The sequence below is a fragment of the Neophocaena asiaeorientalis genome, unplaced genomic scaffold, assembly GCF_003031525.2.
Source record: "Neophocaena asiaeorientalis asiaeorientalis breed wild unplaced genomic scaffold, Neophocaena_asiaeorientalis_V1.1 scaffold24, whole genome shotgun sequence".
NCBI lineage: Eukaryota > Metazoa > Chordata > Mammalia > Artiodactyla > Phocoenidae > Neophocaena > Neophocaena asiaeorientalis.
In genome coordinates, this window is record NW_020185317.1 from 4,566,216 (window position 1) to 4,584,189 (window position 17,974).

The 17,974-nt window shown below is 40.1% G+C and overlaps 1 protein-coding gene across 3 annotated transcripts in view; it reads right to left on the reverse strand.

Annotated features, from left to right (window-relative positions):
- Positions 1-17,974, reverse strand: part of MYO1B (myosin IB) — a 184,638-nt gene that overhangs the window by 49,314 nt on the left and 117,350 nt on the right. For all 3 annotated transcript variants that reach the window (XM_024733654.1, XM_024733655.1, XM_024733656.1), the window contains exons 8-13: positions 9,857-9,955; positions 8,297-8,400; positions 6,699-6,846; positions 6,307-6,425; positions 753-839; positions 31-96 (exon numbers count right to left, since the gene is read on the reverse strand). In XM_024733654.1, coding sequence (XP_024589422.1) covers positions 31-96; positions 753-839; positions 6,307-6,425; positions 6,699-6,846; positions 8,297-8,400; positions 9,857-9,955 — 623 coding nt within the window. The remainder of the gene's footprint in view (positions 1-30; positions 97-752; positions 840-6,306; positions 6,426-6,698; positions 6,847-8,296; positions 8,401-9,856; positions 9,956-17,974) is intronic.

Sequence of the window (17,974 nt, forward strand, 5' to 3'; positions counted from 1 at the left end):
AAAAAAAAAAAAAAAAAAACAGCAGCTCACCTCAAAAATTTCGAAGCCATAAATGTCCAAAACACCCATGACCTTCTTTCTCACTTTTGTTTGCGCCTTAAAAATAGTTTCAAATTGAAGGGTTAACTTAAGCATGAAATATAACACTAAAAGCATACCAAGGAATATAGACATATATTACAAGTTAATTGTGTTTCAGACCTAGAAGAATATAATTTAGTTGTCTTTAAATGTATGAGAGAGGACGCTGGTATGGAATCTTCCAGAAATCTTAATAATAGATGACTTACTTAAAGAAGGCATGACTAAGGCCTTCTTTATTAGATACTTAATTATAAAAAAGAGATCACTGAATCTTACAACAGGTAGGGTCTTTCAAAATCCCCTGGTCCAATACCCTCATTTACTGAAGAACCTATTAGTAGCTAGAGAGGTGAAGTGACCTCTTCAGCCAAGTGTGTACAACTAGTTAGTAGATCAGTCACAACCAGGACCTGGGATGCTGTCTCTCACAGTTACTCTGCAAATACCATTAAACTATTCACCAGTGAGATTTCTTATAACACACATGGCAAAACAAAATAGGTAGAATCACTGACAAATTTCAATCCTAAACAAGGTAAATTCTTTTCAAGGAACAATCTCTGTAAGTGGTAATCAATAACCTGATTATAAAATTAAAGTATCTTTAACGTGTATACTCTGAATACCATTTATTACAACTGCGTTATTTGTTTATAGAGATTCAGTACCTTAATGCTTTCATTGATTCGATTTACCAACCATGAAAACAACCTGCTGTAGAGGTTTTTAGCCAGAGCATCACGGGCATAATAAGCCTATTAAAAAGAAAAAGAAAAACGCAGTATCTGCAATTACCACAATGTTTAATTTCAATAAAATAATGAAGTTTTTAAAAAGATACCGAAAGCTCTTTTATTTCAAATTTCTTTTCAAGAGCGTTTTTATTGTACTGTGGATGAACAGTCAAGCCATTAAGAAAATTGGGCAAATTGTTTATACCCAGTTATTATACTTTTCCACAACCCAGGAAATTAATTTTAAATATTGCAAAAGCTTTCACCACAAAGATATTAATCTCAATGTTATGGAACAGAGAAAAAGCACAGGCAATTTAGAAGTCCAACAACAGGGGCAGAGTAAAATAAATAAAGAAGCACCTATTGGGCGGGCAGTTACAGTCATCACAGAATGATAGTTATAAAAATTAGATAATGAAATGAAAAAATCCTTGTTATGTTTTGTGATGATAAAAAATTATATATTTATTATAATAACAGCTATTTTCTTTAAGCTACTACATGTAGGAAACTCAAAAGGATATACATTAAAATGGTTTTGACTGATGGGACCTGTAAATATTTTTCATCATTCAATCTTCTGAGCATTCAAAAAAAATCTTTTGTAGTAAGCAGCAAAACAATACATTGTTGGATAATACTCTGTATAATAAAAATAAAGCCCTTTTACTTGCTTATCTATTTGTTTGAAAGCTGTTCATAGCTACTTGACAAAGAAGAGGTAGAAGACATATATGTCTCTCTGACCTTGACTTAGAGTGTAAAGGCTGGAGAAAAGTTGGGTTTGGTCAGGAGAACCTAATAGCCCTTAAACATACTGGGTGCCGAGGGTGTGCAGGAAGTACTAATTATATGTCTGAAACCAGTGCTCCGGGGGAGGTCTGGAGATGGGCGGCAGCAGCCTGAGAAGTAACGGGCCCCAGGGGAGGAAAGAAGAGGTTTTGCTGCTGTCTTCAACACTGGACATATGTGTGTGTTTCATTGCTTGTAAGTAGAAAGTTGGGCATTACAGTTAAAGTAAACCATTATATTTTTATTTTATAAAGAACACAATTTACTGGATTATGTGAAAATTCTTTCTCTGCAATTCTTCCTAAATGAAGTGTAACAATTTAAAAAACAGACTCACTCCCTGTTGCAGGCAATGTACTGCAGCTGGAAAGAGAGTACCTTTTCCCTTCATCTGATACTTCCGTGCTAATCCCAAACCTTGCTCGCTAAGTCTCAGGCAGCTACTCCAATGAAGGTTAGAAAATCCACCCAGAAGCTGGTAAAAAATAGAGCCTGACTGTCCAATGCTAAACATGGACATGGAGGGGGGTGGGAGGGTGGGTAAATAATTCCATAGCAGAAAATGTATGTAAAATGCTGACACAAAGAAAGAAGCCTTAATTAAGATGGACATCCTTTCTCCAATACCCTTTCTTCTAGTTTTTATTTTCTTGAAATAGAAAATTTAAGTGCCTAGTGCAGTACCTGGCACATAGTAAGTCTACAGGTATGCTTATAATTATGATTTTTGAAGTATCCTCATTCTCTACTACTGCCTCATGAGCCTAAATAATTCTTTCTTAATCCTTTCCCCTTTCTTCTTGTAAATTCAAGTTATCTCCAAACACTACTTATTTGTAAACAGACCCTATTTCATCATCACGTCATCCAGCCTTCTTACTTGTGTGCTGTCTGCTTCCAACAAACCACCATTTCAGTATGCAACTGAACTAATAGTGACCACTTATTCCGGTAAACGGCTTTATAATTTTTAAAGCGTATCCACAGCCAATATTAATCTTCCTTGCTTTCCTTCAAATACTTATTCCAGAAGTCTCAAACTCAGATGCTTTCAGGGACTGAACAACAGAAATGAACGGGAAATAGTGGGATCTTTGGGGGCTGGAGACTGCATTCCAGGTTAAAGGCACTCAAATTCAAAATTTAAAAAGCAAGCTAACGAAACGGAAAAAACAAGAAACTACCCTTTCCTCAAATATTCATCAAATAAAATATGCCTATTGAGCTACATCTGGCCGCAGGGGCTGTCACTTGGCTACCTGTAACTTCTTGAGTCTGACTTGTGCCACCTCATCTCCACAATAATATCCTCCAAAGTAAGGGCAGGAAGGGTTACTCCCATTTAAGGATCACGGACAAGGTGCGTAGAAATGAGGGAAGACACCGAGGATGCTGACTTGCCATCTCAGATTCTAAGCACAAATGAAAAGACTGAGTTTCTGCAGCTGATGAAGCTCTTAGAGAAAGATCCCAGGTGGAACGGCTTCCGTGATGACCACTCTCAGGCAAGCTCAGGTCAGTATGGTAACTGGAGACACGGAGATGCACAGATGTGGGGTCCGCCCTCCAGGAGCTTACAGCAGAATGCGGGAGGTCAAACCAAGGAGTCAAACAATCAAAGGGCAGGTTCCAAGGGAGTTTGCAGGAGAAAAAGGAGTTCAGAGAAGGAAGACTCTGGGGCCTATGTGATCAAGGAAGGCTTTCTGGATGAGGTGCAATTAAAGGACCATTTAGACAGCAGAAGGAATTAGCAATGACATGAGCAGCATGGGGGATAAGCAAAGGGTTAGGGCTAGGTAAAATAAGGTAACAATCAGCATGGCATTTAGAGAACCAGCAGGGAATCAACTGAGAAAAGTCATTTTGGGTCAGATGACAGAGGACCTTGGAAGCCAAGGAGGGAGTATGTGGTAGAAGCTGAATAGTAACTCTGCCTGGAGTTTCTGTTATTTCAATATTAGTCATTCTATCTGGGGAAAGATCTAAATGCCTTGAGGAAAATGAGGCATGGGGCAATAAAGATGATAATGGGGCCCAAGAATTGAAGCTATGAGGAAAAGTTAATAGAACAAATCACATCTCGTAAGAATCAAAATCTTCTAGGCAATAAGATCGGTAGAAACAAATACTCTGAACCCTACATTAAAAAAAAAAAAACTTGAAAAAGGAGCTGAATAATCAAAGATCTGAAGCCAAACTCTTTTATGCCAAAGGTTAAAAGAATGTGGAAAAGTTTTACCGAGTGATGCAAGGTGACTCAAGCTTATCAAAGTAAGAGGCACCTGGGCCTGGTTTCTGTAGAGGATGATTAAAAAGCAAGAGTAAAACACACAATAAAAACAGACAAAAATATATCCATGTACATATCCCATATATATCCACATATATTCCATGTATGTATGAAATATTCCTAAAGGGCCTTTTAGATGTTTTCTCATCGCATCACTATGTACTTCACAATCCCCACTCTGGCTACTGAAATGTTCTCAAAATGTGACTTCTGGATGGACCACAGTGGCAGCAGCATCACCTCTGAACTTGTCAGAAATGCCAATTCTTCGGGCCTACCACAAACCTACTGAACCAAACACTCTGGGGGTATGGCCTGCAAACCGTGTTTAAGAAACCCTCCAGGTGATTCCGATGCACCCTCAAGTTTGAGAACCACTGCTGCAGACGCACCACTTGGACACCAAACGTAACCTTTCCAGCCACGTTGCTTTGAATCCTCTTCACATATCTAAAGCCATAGCCAAGCGTGATCAACCCTTTTCCTGATATGTACTCCAAACCTGGCTCCTCTCACTGTTTTCTTTTTGAAATGCCATTTCACCCATTCTTTATACATCTAAATCCTTCAAAGTCTGGCTCAGAAACTATTTTCTGCGAAAGTCCTTTTTAATCCCTTATGTCCCTACTAACAGTCTACGTGGGGGCTTGTGCTGTGCAGGCTCTCAACAAGCTTTCCTTGATGAGGTTAAGTGACTCACCATCTGACTTTGAATGAGTGAGGGGGACGGGGACAGACGTGACGGCAGTAGTAGTAACTTAGGAAGAAGGACACGCAACAGTTATAGCTAGAAACTTTATGTATACATCAAACTTACATATGCATAAAGGTACAGTATTTCCATAACCAAAATCCCTCACCTAAAATAAGAAATCAAACTTGAAAGAAAGTTAAAGGTGTGTAGGCATTCTTGGGTTACTAGGAAAGACTAGGCCAGAGCAGCAGAGAGAAAGATTAAACCCAATCTACTGTCTTAAGCTTAAGGCTACTTGCAAGGAGGATGAGAATACAGTTGGACAAAATAGGCCTGAGTGGGAAAAGTCCTGAATTAGTCATTTAATTCTAGGCCAGATGAGCACTGACTGGTGGGACAATGTCTAAACCACAGAACAAAGGGTTTACACTGAAAGGGTCTCCACAAGCTCCTAGGTATACATGTATGCATGTATACATCTGTTCATCCATTTTGAACCAAAGGAGAGAAGACATAAGCAACTCAGATTTGTGTCTTAGAAAGATTTCATTGGCCTAAGTGTGGAGGCTGGAGGGGGAACAGTCAGAAAGGCAGCGAGGCCAGTTTGGCCTCTTGACCACAGCCAGCTTCCCCCACTGCCTTCTGCAAATCAATAAGTGGCAATTCCATTTTCTTAGTTGTTTGGGCCAAAAATGTTGAGGGTCATCCTTGACTCTTCTCTTTCTTTCATATCACACATATCAAGGCATCAGCAAGTCCTGTTGTCTCCACTTTCAAAACATATCCAGATGTGACCACTTCTTGTTCCACTGCCACCACCTGGTTCAAAAGCCACCATCATCTCTGGGTTAGCACACAACTGTGTGCTCCCCTGTGCTATGAATGTCTGTGTCCTCTCACCCCCAAACCCATATTGTTGAAGCCCTACTCCCTAATGCAGTGGTATTTGGAGGTGGAGCCTTTAGATTTAGATTAGATTAGATTTAGATGTGGTCATGAGGGTGGAGTCCCCATGATGGGACTGGTACCCTTACAAGGGGATGAAGACATCAAAGCTCACTTGCTTGCTCTCTCTCTCTGCCATGTGAGGACACAGTAAGAAGGGAGCTGTCTGTAAATCAAGAAGACGGCCCTTACCAAGAATTCGACCCTGTTGGCACCCTGATCCCAGGCTTCTAGCCTCCAGAACTGAGAGAAATAAATGTTTTTTGCTTAAGCCACCCAGTCTACGGTACGCTGTTATAGCAGCCAAAGTGACTAAGACGGCCGTCTGTTCCCTACACTCTGCTCTCTACGTTGCAGCCAGAATGACTCCTTAAAATACAATGCAGATCATACCACCCATGCTCAAAACTCTCCAGCCACTTCTCAGCTCACTCGACTTCTCTGCCCCCAACACTACGGATGTCCCTTGCTCTGCTCTACTGTTTTCTCTTTGTCGCCTGCGCTTACCACCTGCTAGCTTGCTATATACATTTATTTATTAGGTCTACTGCTTTGTCTGGCTCCTTCTGCCAAAATTTTAAGCTCCATATGGGCAGGGATCTTTATCTGTTTAGGTTACCCTGTGTCCCTAGTGCCTAGAACGATGCCTAGAAAACAGCATGACAGTTAAGATAATAGCCTAAAAAAATAAAATTTTTGTTTCCACTTATATAAAAATACCACAGACTTTAAAAACTCCCTTCCAGACATTATGTTTCACCCACCTGAGCCACGTTCAGTGTAGTTGAAACTTTCTCTTGCTTGGCCTCAACTGTTCGGAAACTGAAGGCTCGCTCTAGGACTGACTGGTCAATGCCGGTCAGCTCGCAAATTTCTTTTAACTCTGTTGTGCGGGAATGGACAAACAGTGACTGCATATCTGCTGTTCATAATCACTTTCAAGGCTTACACTGTTCTTTCTAAATCGTTTTCAAACCCAACAGTGTAAAATATATAAATCAAAAGACTTCAGACTGAGCTGTAATTATGTTTCTGCTCGATTTCACTAGAAAGCCTTTTCAACTCAGTGAAAAGCAAGTTTTACTTTCTATATTAAAAACTGGGCAGAAGTTCAAAGCCAGTTTTGCTAAACAGGGTCTGTCCTCTGCTGACTTACCATTTTTATCTTTGATCTTGCTTTCATCTAAGCCATTCACTCGTGATTCGGGCTTGAACTCGATGTTCCCCAGCTTCAACACCGCGGCCACCACCTCCAACACGGACTCAACTTCGTGGTCCATGAAACCCACAATCTGCATGGCATTCTGGGGAGGGGGGGAAAGCACCTGTTTTCTTTCTGTAGCTCTTTATTATTTTTTAAAAATAAATCATATAACAGATTCGGCTCTGAAAAAAAACAAAAATAACAACAACAACAAAAAGACAAAGTGTCCTGGAATAAACTTTCCAAAAGACAAACCTATTAAGAGACCTGAAATAGCACCAATGTGGGGCTCTATCTTGTTCAGTGGCTTCAAGCTCTGATTCAAGGAGCCCTGGGGTACTTCATGGGCTGTGGCAAAGGGGGCATGTAAAGAGGAAGACAGAGGGAGAGAAGGCTGAGAGCTGAGCCCTGGGTTCCCACTCTGACTCCAAACAAACAGCTTTCATAAACCCCTACAAAAAAAAAAACCTCTTCGTTTATTTTACATACGAGAAAAACTGTAGTTTGCAAAGGTGAAGTGCCTGATTCCACAAACTATGGATAACACAGAACATTCGTCCAGTCATAAATTTTTATTGAGTGCCAATGATCTGCCAGGCAAAGCAGTTATGGAACTGGTCCTGAACTCAAGTCTTAAAATCATGTCCAGGAGTCAACAGGTTTCTGTAAGAGGATGTTGAGACAATTTTAAAAAATGATACTCTTAAGAAATGCTTTCTTGTTAAGAATAGCCCAGCTTGCTTGCTTCCTTATTTACTTTATCTCTCTCTCTCTATCTACCTACCTATCTGTCTAACTATTTATAGTGACTAGGTTACATAGTAATGGGAGTGCTGTAAGATTTTTCGTTCTAGAAAATTTCAAACATATATAAAAGTCTAAAGAGCAGGAAAAGAATCCCATGTTATTTTCACTCACCTCCAAAGATGAACCGATTCCAGTCTTATTTTACCTATAATCTAACCTATCCCCCCCATCACCACTATCACAGCGCTCTCATTTAGAAGTAAATAACAGTTATCAGATCATGTCCTATAGAAGTAATTTTCCAAGTGTCTCATAAACATAGAATGTAGAGTATAATTTAAAATAATTTCTTTTCTAATGAACACAAATGCTAATTATTCTGGTTTATGCATGATGTTTTGAAAACTGTATATAAACATGACTTTCTGTCTGAAAAACAGATTTGACTTAACATGACTGTAGGACAGGTTTACATGTGGAATTTAGCTACTGAGTTTGGCTATAAAGACATCTGGAATTTCAGTACAATACTAAAAGTTAAACCCCAAGATAATATAATAAGAAAGCTCCTTTTGACAGACAGTAAAACTGTGTGCTCCAGTAAAGCATGGCCTTCTCGATACTGTAGGATTTTTGAGCTAATAAAAAAATCAAACTAATAAAAATAAAACAAATTCTTCTATAGTTCTAAAACCTTAGGGAGCATGAGTTATACATCGAAGAAAACTCAGAATGATTACCAATTCTGATTGAGCAGTATAGTGTTACCCATTTTAAAGAGTAATAAGAGGGTTCCATCTTACCCTAACGGTTCTGAAATTTGCTGCGTCGTCCACTCCATTAACTTTGGCAGAGTCCAGACTCAGGTAATTGTATCTGCTGAAATCCCGCTCAAGTTTAAGCTTATCTATCGAATCACACATACAAGTTTATAAGTTACTTCAACCAATCTAATCGTCTTCAATATCTCATCCCCTTAACGCTTCAGATAAAAAGATTTCACACTATGCATTCAAGCAATAGAACAAAAACTGATACCCAAAGATCAGTATTTTTCTAAAATCACCTTTATCACCATTGTACATATTTCAAACTCTGCTCGTTTTACATGTATTCTTATCGAGACAGGTTCTTTCCAAACTTTGATAATATAAAGTATCGTCAACGTACTGTGTCCTTATAACGTACGATGTCTGCCCAGTGATTCCCCCACTGCTGGACATTTGGATTTTCTCCAGTTTATAATAACAAATAAAGGACAGTGATAAATGTCTTCGCACAAAATGTTTCTTTGGATTCTTTTGAATTATTTCATTGGGTTTATTCCAAAAAGTGGTGCACCTGGGTGGTAGGCTCTGATCATTTTATGACTTATTCTGCTTTGCCAATTAGTCCCCCAAGAGGAAGTCCTCACTTTGAAGTGATGCCCACAAGCTCTAAGCAGATCAGTGCCTGACAACTCTGCCAGCTTTATCTGCTTTAATAACTTTTGCTAATACATGTGTGGTGAACACTTCAGTGCTGTTTCAATTTACATTTGTCGATAATTAGTAAGGATGATTTTTTCCCCCAAGTGTGTTGACTTTCCATAGCTCTTCTTGTTTGGACTACTTGCTCAAAACTTTTCATCACTTAGCTATTGCCTATCCTGATGGACTTATATTAATTCTCTAAAATATACAAAGGTCAGACTTTGATCTCTTGTATCAGTTGCAAATGCCTTCCCACTATTTTTAAATCGTCACTGAGCAATTTGTTTTTATAGAATTGTATTCATCTACTGCTCCCTGCTAATTTTTTCTCCCCAACTGGACTAATTATATTCTTCCATTTTATTTTTTAAATTGATGATGAGCCCCTCCCTCAACTTTTAGCTCTTTTAGCAAACCATCTGAGACAGGTCCCAGTACCTGGTGAGGTACTCTGGGGACAGATATCAAACAAAACTGCAAGATGGCAGAAGCCAGCACATGGTATTCTTCCCTTCAGCCAGAATCATGGGAAAATTTTAAGAAGGAAGAGGAAAAGCGTATGGAACGCTTCTGCTTTGGAAAATGTTGCAAGAGTAAAAATTAAAACATAGAAACAGGGACTGGGGCTTCCCCAGTGGCACGGTGGTTAAGAATCCGCCTGCCAATGCAGGGGAGACAGGTTCGAGCCCTGGTCCGGGAAGATCCCACATGCCGCGGAGCAACTAAGCCCGTGAGCCACAACTACTGAGCCCACGCACCTAGAGCCCAAGCTCTGCAACAAGAGAAGCCACCACAATGAGGAGACTGCACAGCACAACAAAGACCCAATGCAGCCAAAAATAAATAAAATAAAATAAAATTCTTAAAAAAAAAAAAGAAACAGGGACTTACTGAGGAGCTCTTCAGAGGCACCAGAAAGCAGCTGATAGAACACGTGGAAGTTTCTTTCACCTCTTGGCTGCTTAACAACACGAGATTTCTCTAAAAGATCTAGAGAGACAAAGAATCAAATTCATAGTACAGTATTAGTTTCACTTTCAAATACACCATGCTTTTCTTTTCCCCCTCACTTTCTTTTTCATTTTCTGTTTTGTATTAATAAAATAATAACAGAAGCTACATTTTCGGTTCTCCTTTCAGGAAGAAGCACAGCTCTAACTAAAACCGCCAAATTAAACAAACCAGGTTCTTTCTGAACCACAGTGAATACACAAAATAAGTCTAACAATACATTCGACAAGCTGATTAAAGACAATACAGCTTTTATAATAATATTCTCTTGATTTTATACATGATGACATTAAGTTCTTCAATATGTAGTATTACAAATCTAAGCAAGGAAATGCAGCCATTCAGTTAAGAATTCACTTGAGTTATAATGATAACAAGTTAACATTTTTGATATCTTATTTTATGCTAAGTGCTTTATAGACATTATTTCATTGAATCCTCCCCACCATTTTTGTAAGGTATGATTTTACAGATGAAAAAACTAACAGTCCAAGAGTTTAAGATGGATTTGAAATCAGGCTCTCTGACCCAAGTGCAGACCCCACCATATCCACATGCCCTGCTACCTGACATAAGTGAACCAGACTTTCTTGATCTCTTGAAGTCTTAAAGAATGAAAGGTGGTTCTCATTTAATGGAATCTGGAGTTACTTGACAGTATACTTTCATTGATTCCAGATGATCTTTCATCCTGTAAATCTGATGCCTTATCAAGTTTTCAAGCTTTCAGGAAGGGGAAGAAGGAAGGAGAAAGGAAGGGATGAATCCATCAAGCAAGTGAACCAGAAAGGTGCCGCTGTGGCAGCAACAGGGGGTGGCAAAGTACAATGGCAGAGAATATTTCTGCCTGGAGTCCCGTCTATCACTGACCAGTGATATAAAAGAGGGTCTGGATTCTGTGAGCAAAGGCCTGATTAGTTATAAAATTATGAATCAGTGATCCTATCATTGAGCACTAATTTGATTTCCCATCAGATTGAAATCTAAACATAGTTCAAAAAATGAGTAAGGGAGAGAACGATGTGCAATTTCACAGAGACTTGTCCTTGAACTTCTTAAGTTGTATTTCTGGAATCTACACTAGCACGTGAGGAGGAGTCTAGGTAGAGTTAAGGAGTGTAGATTTGATGAATGAGAAGCCCTAGGGTGCTCCAAACACACAAGGCCATTTGTAAGAATGAAGAGATGGGTTGTAAGGACACATAAAATAAACTTGACAGAAAGAGAACAAAACTATGTAAACACAAAAATTATTAGGAACGGGATGCTGCAGAGTTTTCATTTTCATCTCCAGCTCTAACTTGACCTGGACGACTGCCAATGCCCTCAAATCATAGATGGAGAATAATGAAGACTTCATATTTAGCCAAAAAAAGAAAAGGATTGTGTAATAGTCATCATCTCTAAGGACTGAACGTTTCAATCAACTTATAAATACTGACATCCAGGGCAGAAGACAGAATAAACAGGTAAGGATAAAAGTGCAGTATGATTGCACTTATCATGGACCAAGCTCCTTTGGGGTCCTAAGAGTACCAGCACAGTTTTAGAAGAAAGACCTCCCAGTGCATGGGCAGAGTCTTCATTGAGAAGCTATTCCTTACAGGAAATTCCTCGAGCCTAGAAGAAAGTAACTCGACTACATGAAAAATATAAACAAATGCTTCCGTTTACTTTATCCATTCATGCACAAATTCCTTCAATCAACTCACTGCTCACCCACTATGTGCCAGCACTACCTGGGAATGAGCCCGGCACCGACTGCAAACCTGAAGACCTTCTTCCTCTTGACCTACAATTGTCACACATACATGCTCTTGATTACACCCACCACCCAAACCACGAGCAGTGGCACTGTCCAAGGTGGGCTGGCAACACCTTTAAGAGAGAGCAGGAGATGGGGGTGAGAAAAGAGAATGACCACGTGTCTTTCACCTTGTCAAAGCCTGCAAACCCCAGGCTCCCCCCACAGCACCAAGAATCCCGCCATGCCTCACCAGCCTCACCTCACAGGGGCACCTTAATGATGATGACACAGAACCGTTCTGTGGCACTCACCCAGTCACACTCCACAAGCAAACTGTGGTATTTCAAGACATGAAATCACACCTTCAGAGCACCTGACAGGGCCACACTGTGCAACAGCAACACGGCCAGCCTTGTGTTTGGCACTTTTTGAACAAATGCTCACACACAATGGAGAGTTTAGAAAGAGCAATGGCTATAAGACTCAGCAGGTAACAGTCACCAAGTTAAAGGATAATATTCACAGTCACCAGGTTAAAGAATAATATTCGCCTGTGCAGGTTGGAAGGGAATGTTGGCCAATGTACTCCTTGCACCACACATGCTGATATGATCAGTGATCACTATCATGGTCAAATCTGAAACATAATACAACGTGCGTTTAAAGGGAAAGTGCAAGGGAACTTTGACTGACCTTCCGCTCTGCATTCAGTACTTTTCATTTGTTATCATATTCAACCCTGAGCACCTCCTCTGACGTTGGTTTTATAATCCCCATTTTGTAGATGAGAAAACGAGGCTCACATCACATTGTTACTAAGCAACAAAGCCAGAATGCAAAGCTTTAGGAGACTAAGGTATCATGCTATGCTCTTTATAACTTTCCAGCAAAAAGAATGCTAAATCCACAAACACTTGAAATGCCTGAGGCTGTTCTTTACATAAAATATATGACTTCACCTAAGCAACTCAATCACAAAATGAGGAACCTTTTATTACAAAGCAGTTGAGGGTTTTACCACCTAAAATGCTTTGTTGATTACCCCAGAGCCTCCTATTTCTTTATGACTTTTCTTGTAAGTTACAAGCTTCTAGGCAGAACAGTAATCAGGGAAAATGTTTGCTCCCAAATAATTTACTAGTGCTTAAAACCATTCCCTAGTCTATTTCTTTTTGAAAAAACCCAACATAATCTAACAGCATGAAGCCATATCAAATAATTACTCAAGGTACAGAACATAAATTCAATTCACTATAACCACTTGCCACCTGAACATTTTAATGTGCCCCTGAATTAAGGCAAAGCGAAACACTGGCACAGCCTTCTCTTCTGCTTTAGACGCTTCTGCTACCACTGACTGCGCCTCTACTAACAAGACTTAATAAAAAGGAGTATAGGGGGCTTGCCTGGTGGCGCAGTGGTTGGGAGTCCGCCTGCCGATGCAGGGGGTGCGGGTTCGTGCCCCCGTCCGGGAAGATCCCACATGCCGCGGAGCGGCTGGGCCTGTGAGCCATGGCCGCTGAGCTTGCGCGTCCGGAGCCTGTGCTCCGCAATGGGAGAGGCCACAGCAGTGAGAGGCCCGCGTACCGCAAAAAAAAAAAAAAAACAAAAAAAACAAACAAAAAAAAAGGAGTATAGGATATGCCAGATATTTAGTAGAGAAGAGAGTATAATAGCCTCTGTATATTCCAAAGCAGCTACATTCTTGAACCGTCAAGATATAAATTTAAGTTCATATCAAATGTTATATAAATTTAAGTTTTAAGGGAAGAGATAAACCTATTAAGCCATTCTAAAGGGGAAAAGCAATGGGTAGGGACAGAGAAACTCTGGAATCAGAACTTTCCCACCAACTCCACCATGACACTGCCACCTGACTATTAATAGAATCAGACCATCACTGAGGGGTTTTCTTAGTTTTGACTAATTACCAGCTAGTCCACAGCATATACATGTTCCTGGGCACTGGGACAACCTCCCTAGGGCATAAGATATGAAAGAAGTAAAATGTCCATGTTTGCACCTGCTGGAGACGGATGTCTTTTAATAAGCCAAGGAATAAAAGAACAAGTAGTGGTTTGGGAGGGGGAAAAAAATCACATTACTTTGGAACATAACGGGTGAAGGATTAGATAGCATGATCAAAGTTTCTATTTTTTTTTTTTCTTTTTTTGCGGTACGCGGGCCTCTCCCATTGCGGAGCACAGGCTCCGGACGCGCAGGCTCAGCGGCCATGGCTCACAGGCCCAGCCGCTCTGCGGCATGTGGGATCTTCCCGGACCAGGGCACGAACCTGTGTCCCCTGCATCGGCAGGTGGACTCTCAACCACTGCGCCACCAGGGAAGCCCGATCAAAGTTTCTTTACTCTATGTATAATCTCCCTTCCTGAAAAAGAAGAAATGGTCCAAGTTCTTGATTAAGGCTTATGGAAGAATTTGCTTTGTCTCAGTTTTGCCAGTAAAGCCAGAATGAAAATGAAAGCCCAAGATGCAGACACGACCGACCCTGCTCCTCTCCAATTGCTCAAAGATACACATTATGAAAAAAGTGTTTGAGTGGCACTGAAGGCTCTTCCAATGGATTTGTGTCCCTTTAATAAAGTGAAATGATACAGTTAGCAATAGTGAAAGGCCTGCAATCTAAGTAACAACAATTTATCTCCCTTTGGACTCCGCTGTCTTGAAGAAGAAAAAATGTCAAATAACCAATAAGTTACTGGGCATAACTGATGGTAATTTCAGTGGAAAACTTGGATTATGAACTAATGTTTGCTCCTATATTGGAGTATATATTCTAAAATCAACTCTATACTTTTTCTGGAAATATACAACGTAACCCTCAAGATTGAGAATTATGAAGTTTCACTAAAGACAAGCTTTAAAGTAAAAAAAGACGGCGCAAATGTCTTCTTACAAATCATTCGCTGTGCACGTGTATTACAGAAAGCAGAGGTGGGTGTTCACCCCAGTACTCTCTCTCAGCCCGGGTCTCACACAGACCTTTGTCTGTCTGCAGGTTACAGGCTTTGAGAGACCTCAAACACCTGGCACGCCGTGACAGGACAGTGTTTCCCCTACCTCCACCTCCATGCAGCATTTTCATTTCTAAGAAAGCACCTTAAAGTTTTAAATCAAAAGTCAGAGTCCTAAAGTTATAAATTAGCCCCAGTGACAGCTGGACACGTTACATGAAAAGTTGTGAGAGGGTTCCCAGTGTCTGCACATGAAAAATCAACTTGGGCTTTAAAACGCTAAGAAAATTTGCCTTATTATCTACCTAATTAAATGCCATTTTTTAAATCAGGATCCAGTTGCATACATATAGCATTTATGCATTTTCACAACAGACTTTTTTCTAATATAAATTTAAAGTTTATCTAATAATTGGAAAGTAACTTATGTGTGTATCTGAATCTACAATTTGATACCCAACCCTGAAATAAAATTAATGAAATATCTAGTCCATAATATCTTATTATTATACATACAATTCTAATAAACCTTGATTCATTTCTTAATCTGAGGTTAATTTAGACATATTTGAACACCTGATTTCTTCTATAGTATGGGTATATAGTCTTGTTTCATGATAAACATGTAGTCTTTTTTCATGGTAAACATATTTTTGTATAAGAAAGAACACCAAAATAAAACTGAGACAAAGGAAAGCATCTATTTTTATATAAAGCCATCCATTACAGAGTAACAGAATTACTCTTTGAAATTTCAGTTTTATCGCTACAGATACTTCACAACCCATGGTTGATTATTTCTGTCTTCTTTAGGGGTATTAAATGTCCAAGTGCTAAAAAAAGCCCAGCCTTGTATTACAAACTAGGTAAATTATCTCCGTTTTTGATGAATTTTGACCCTAAAGAAGACAGCTACTGTTTACTGATGAATAGTCACTAGCTGTTGAGAACTGACTCATGTACAGGTAAGTCCCCAATTACATATATATACGGATCAGAGTTTCCTTTAGGAAGTGTTATAACAGATAGCTTTGCTCCCAGTCACCCACCCACTAATCATCAGTTAAACCCAAGGTATGATATAAAAGGAAGAACAAAGCTATAAATCTCAAACAATTCAAAAGGGTAAACTTATATTCCATATGCTACAAAATGGCAGGAATGTGCCATACATAAGGATTAAACAACATGCCTTGAGATAGTCAGCACATAAATTAATTGCATCGTAAATTCAAAAGAAATGTAAAAGAAAAAGAATTCAGAGCAATTTGTTCTACCCTCCACCTTCCCTGTGAGTAAGGTAGGCATTTCTTCCTGCTTTATGATTCCATGTGGGAGGATTTCATGAGATGAACTCCCCAGCTTCTCAGCCCCTTACTCACTCCTCTCCTCAGCAGGAGGAAAGACTCCTCTGAGCAGCGAAGTTTGGAAGAAGAAATGGGCATGCATGTACAGCTCAGCCCCCTCATTCCCCACACCGTGCACAAATTCAGCCCCACTCCTAGACCGTAAGACAGGTGGGGCAACGCGCACAAGGAGAGGCCAGGGGTTGCTCGGTGCTGTCAATGCCTGCCAACCTGCCAAAGGACTACTAGCACACCCTCTTGGGTGATAAACCAAAAGCTGCTTTCTTCAACCTTGCCTCTACAGTAATAAAGCTGCTTCCTCTCCAGCTTATTTCCTGTGCCTATTTCTCATGTGTTTCCAAACTGGGTGGGGAAAGGATATTACCTATTAGACCTCTGTCTCAAGTTATTTTCTGCTGCATAACAAATGCCCCCAAAACTTACCAGCTTAGACCAATACCATTTATTAGCTCATGAGTCTGAGAGTCAGATTTGTAGTTCCTCTGATCTAAGCCAGCTTGGCTGATCTCTGCTGGCAGGTTGGCTGGCAGCTGGCTGATCTAAGATGCCCTCATTCACACATCTGCTGGTTCATTCCGTGTGCCTCTCATCACCCAGCAGACTAGCCCAGGTTCACGCACATGGTGGTAATGAGTTCCCCAGAGAAGCAAGAGAGGATAAGCCCCAGTAGAGAACCAACTTTCGAGTCTCTCATTGTGCCATGTTTGCAAATTGTTCCATTGACCAAAACAAATCTCATGGCCAAGCCTTAAGTCATTGAGAGAGGGGACTACCGAAGCATGTGGACACAAGCTAAGAAACTATTGTGGTCATTTCTGAAAACAATCTATCAGCTTTAGGTTGTTTAAAATAAAATGGTCACGAATTCTTTTCCCACTCTTCCCACCGAGAGGTGGAATCTACATTCCCCAGCACTGAAACTGAGCAAGCTTGTGCCCACATGGACTTAACAGAGTCACAGTGATGCTGTACGATTACCCAGTCTACTCAGGCTTCTTCCTGGTTCTCTTGGAACACTTGCTGTCAGGATGTTCTCTCTTGGAACACTCCCTCTCACAGCCGCCTTGCTGTGAGAAGCCCAAATCACACGAGGCCACACATAGATGGCTCTAGTTAACAGTCTAGCTGAGCTCACCCCTTGAATCATCCCAGCCCAGGAGCCTGACACATGAGCGACAAAGCCTCCAGAGGACTCCAACCCCCCAACTCATGCAAGTTGCCCCCAATCACTAGAGTCTTCCCAGCTGAGGTCCCATACGTCATGGAGACAAGCCAACCCTGCTGAGCTCCAACTGAATTCTTGACCCACAGAATCCAAGAGCATATAACAGGGCCGTTGTTTTACTCCACTAAGTCTGGGGTGGTTTATTGGGCAGTAATAATAACTGGGCCACACACCAATGTCAACGTTTGCTTTCCTTCATAACCACAGGATTGGGTTACTTCTTTCAAGCTGAACAGAGGCATTAGTAACAGATGGTGCTTGATTACCAATAACTTTGTTTGCCTTTGTGGGATTTAGAAAAAGTATTTTTAAATGATTAACACAGAATATTCAGATAAACTTACCCAATAAAGAAGAAGCTTTACTTCTCAATAAATTTCTCTATGTCAAACTGTGCTTATTGTACATTAGGTACTTATGTGATTATTAATTAGTTAATTCAACAAATATATATTAGATGTTAGACACTATTTTAGTTGCTATCATTTAGCAATGAACCATACAAACTGAGTCTCTGTCATTATAGGGTATATATTTGGCTAGGAGCTAGAGACAATCAACAAATAAATATACAATAATGAAAAGAAGCAAACATTTATTGAGTGCTTACTACGTGCCAGGCACTATTACAAGTGCTTTAGATGTTAACAAATTATTTACAACTCATCACAACCCTATGAGATCAGT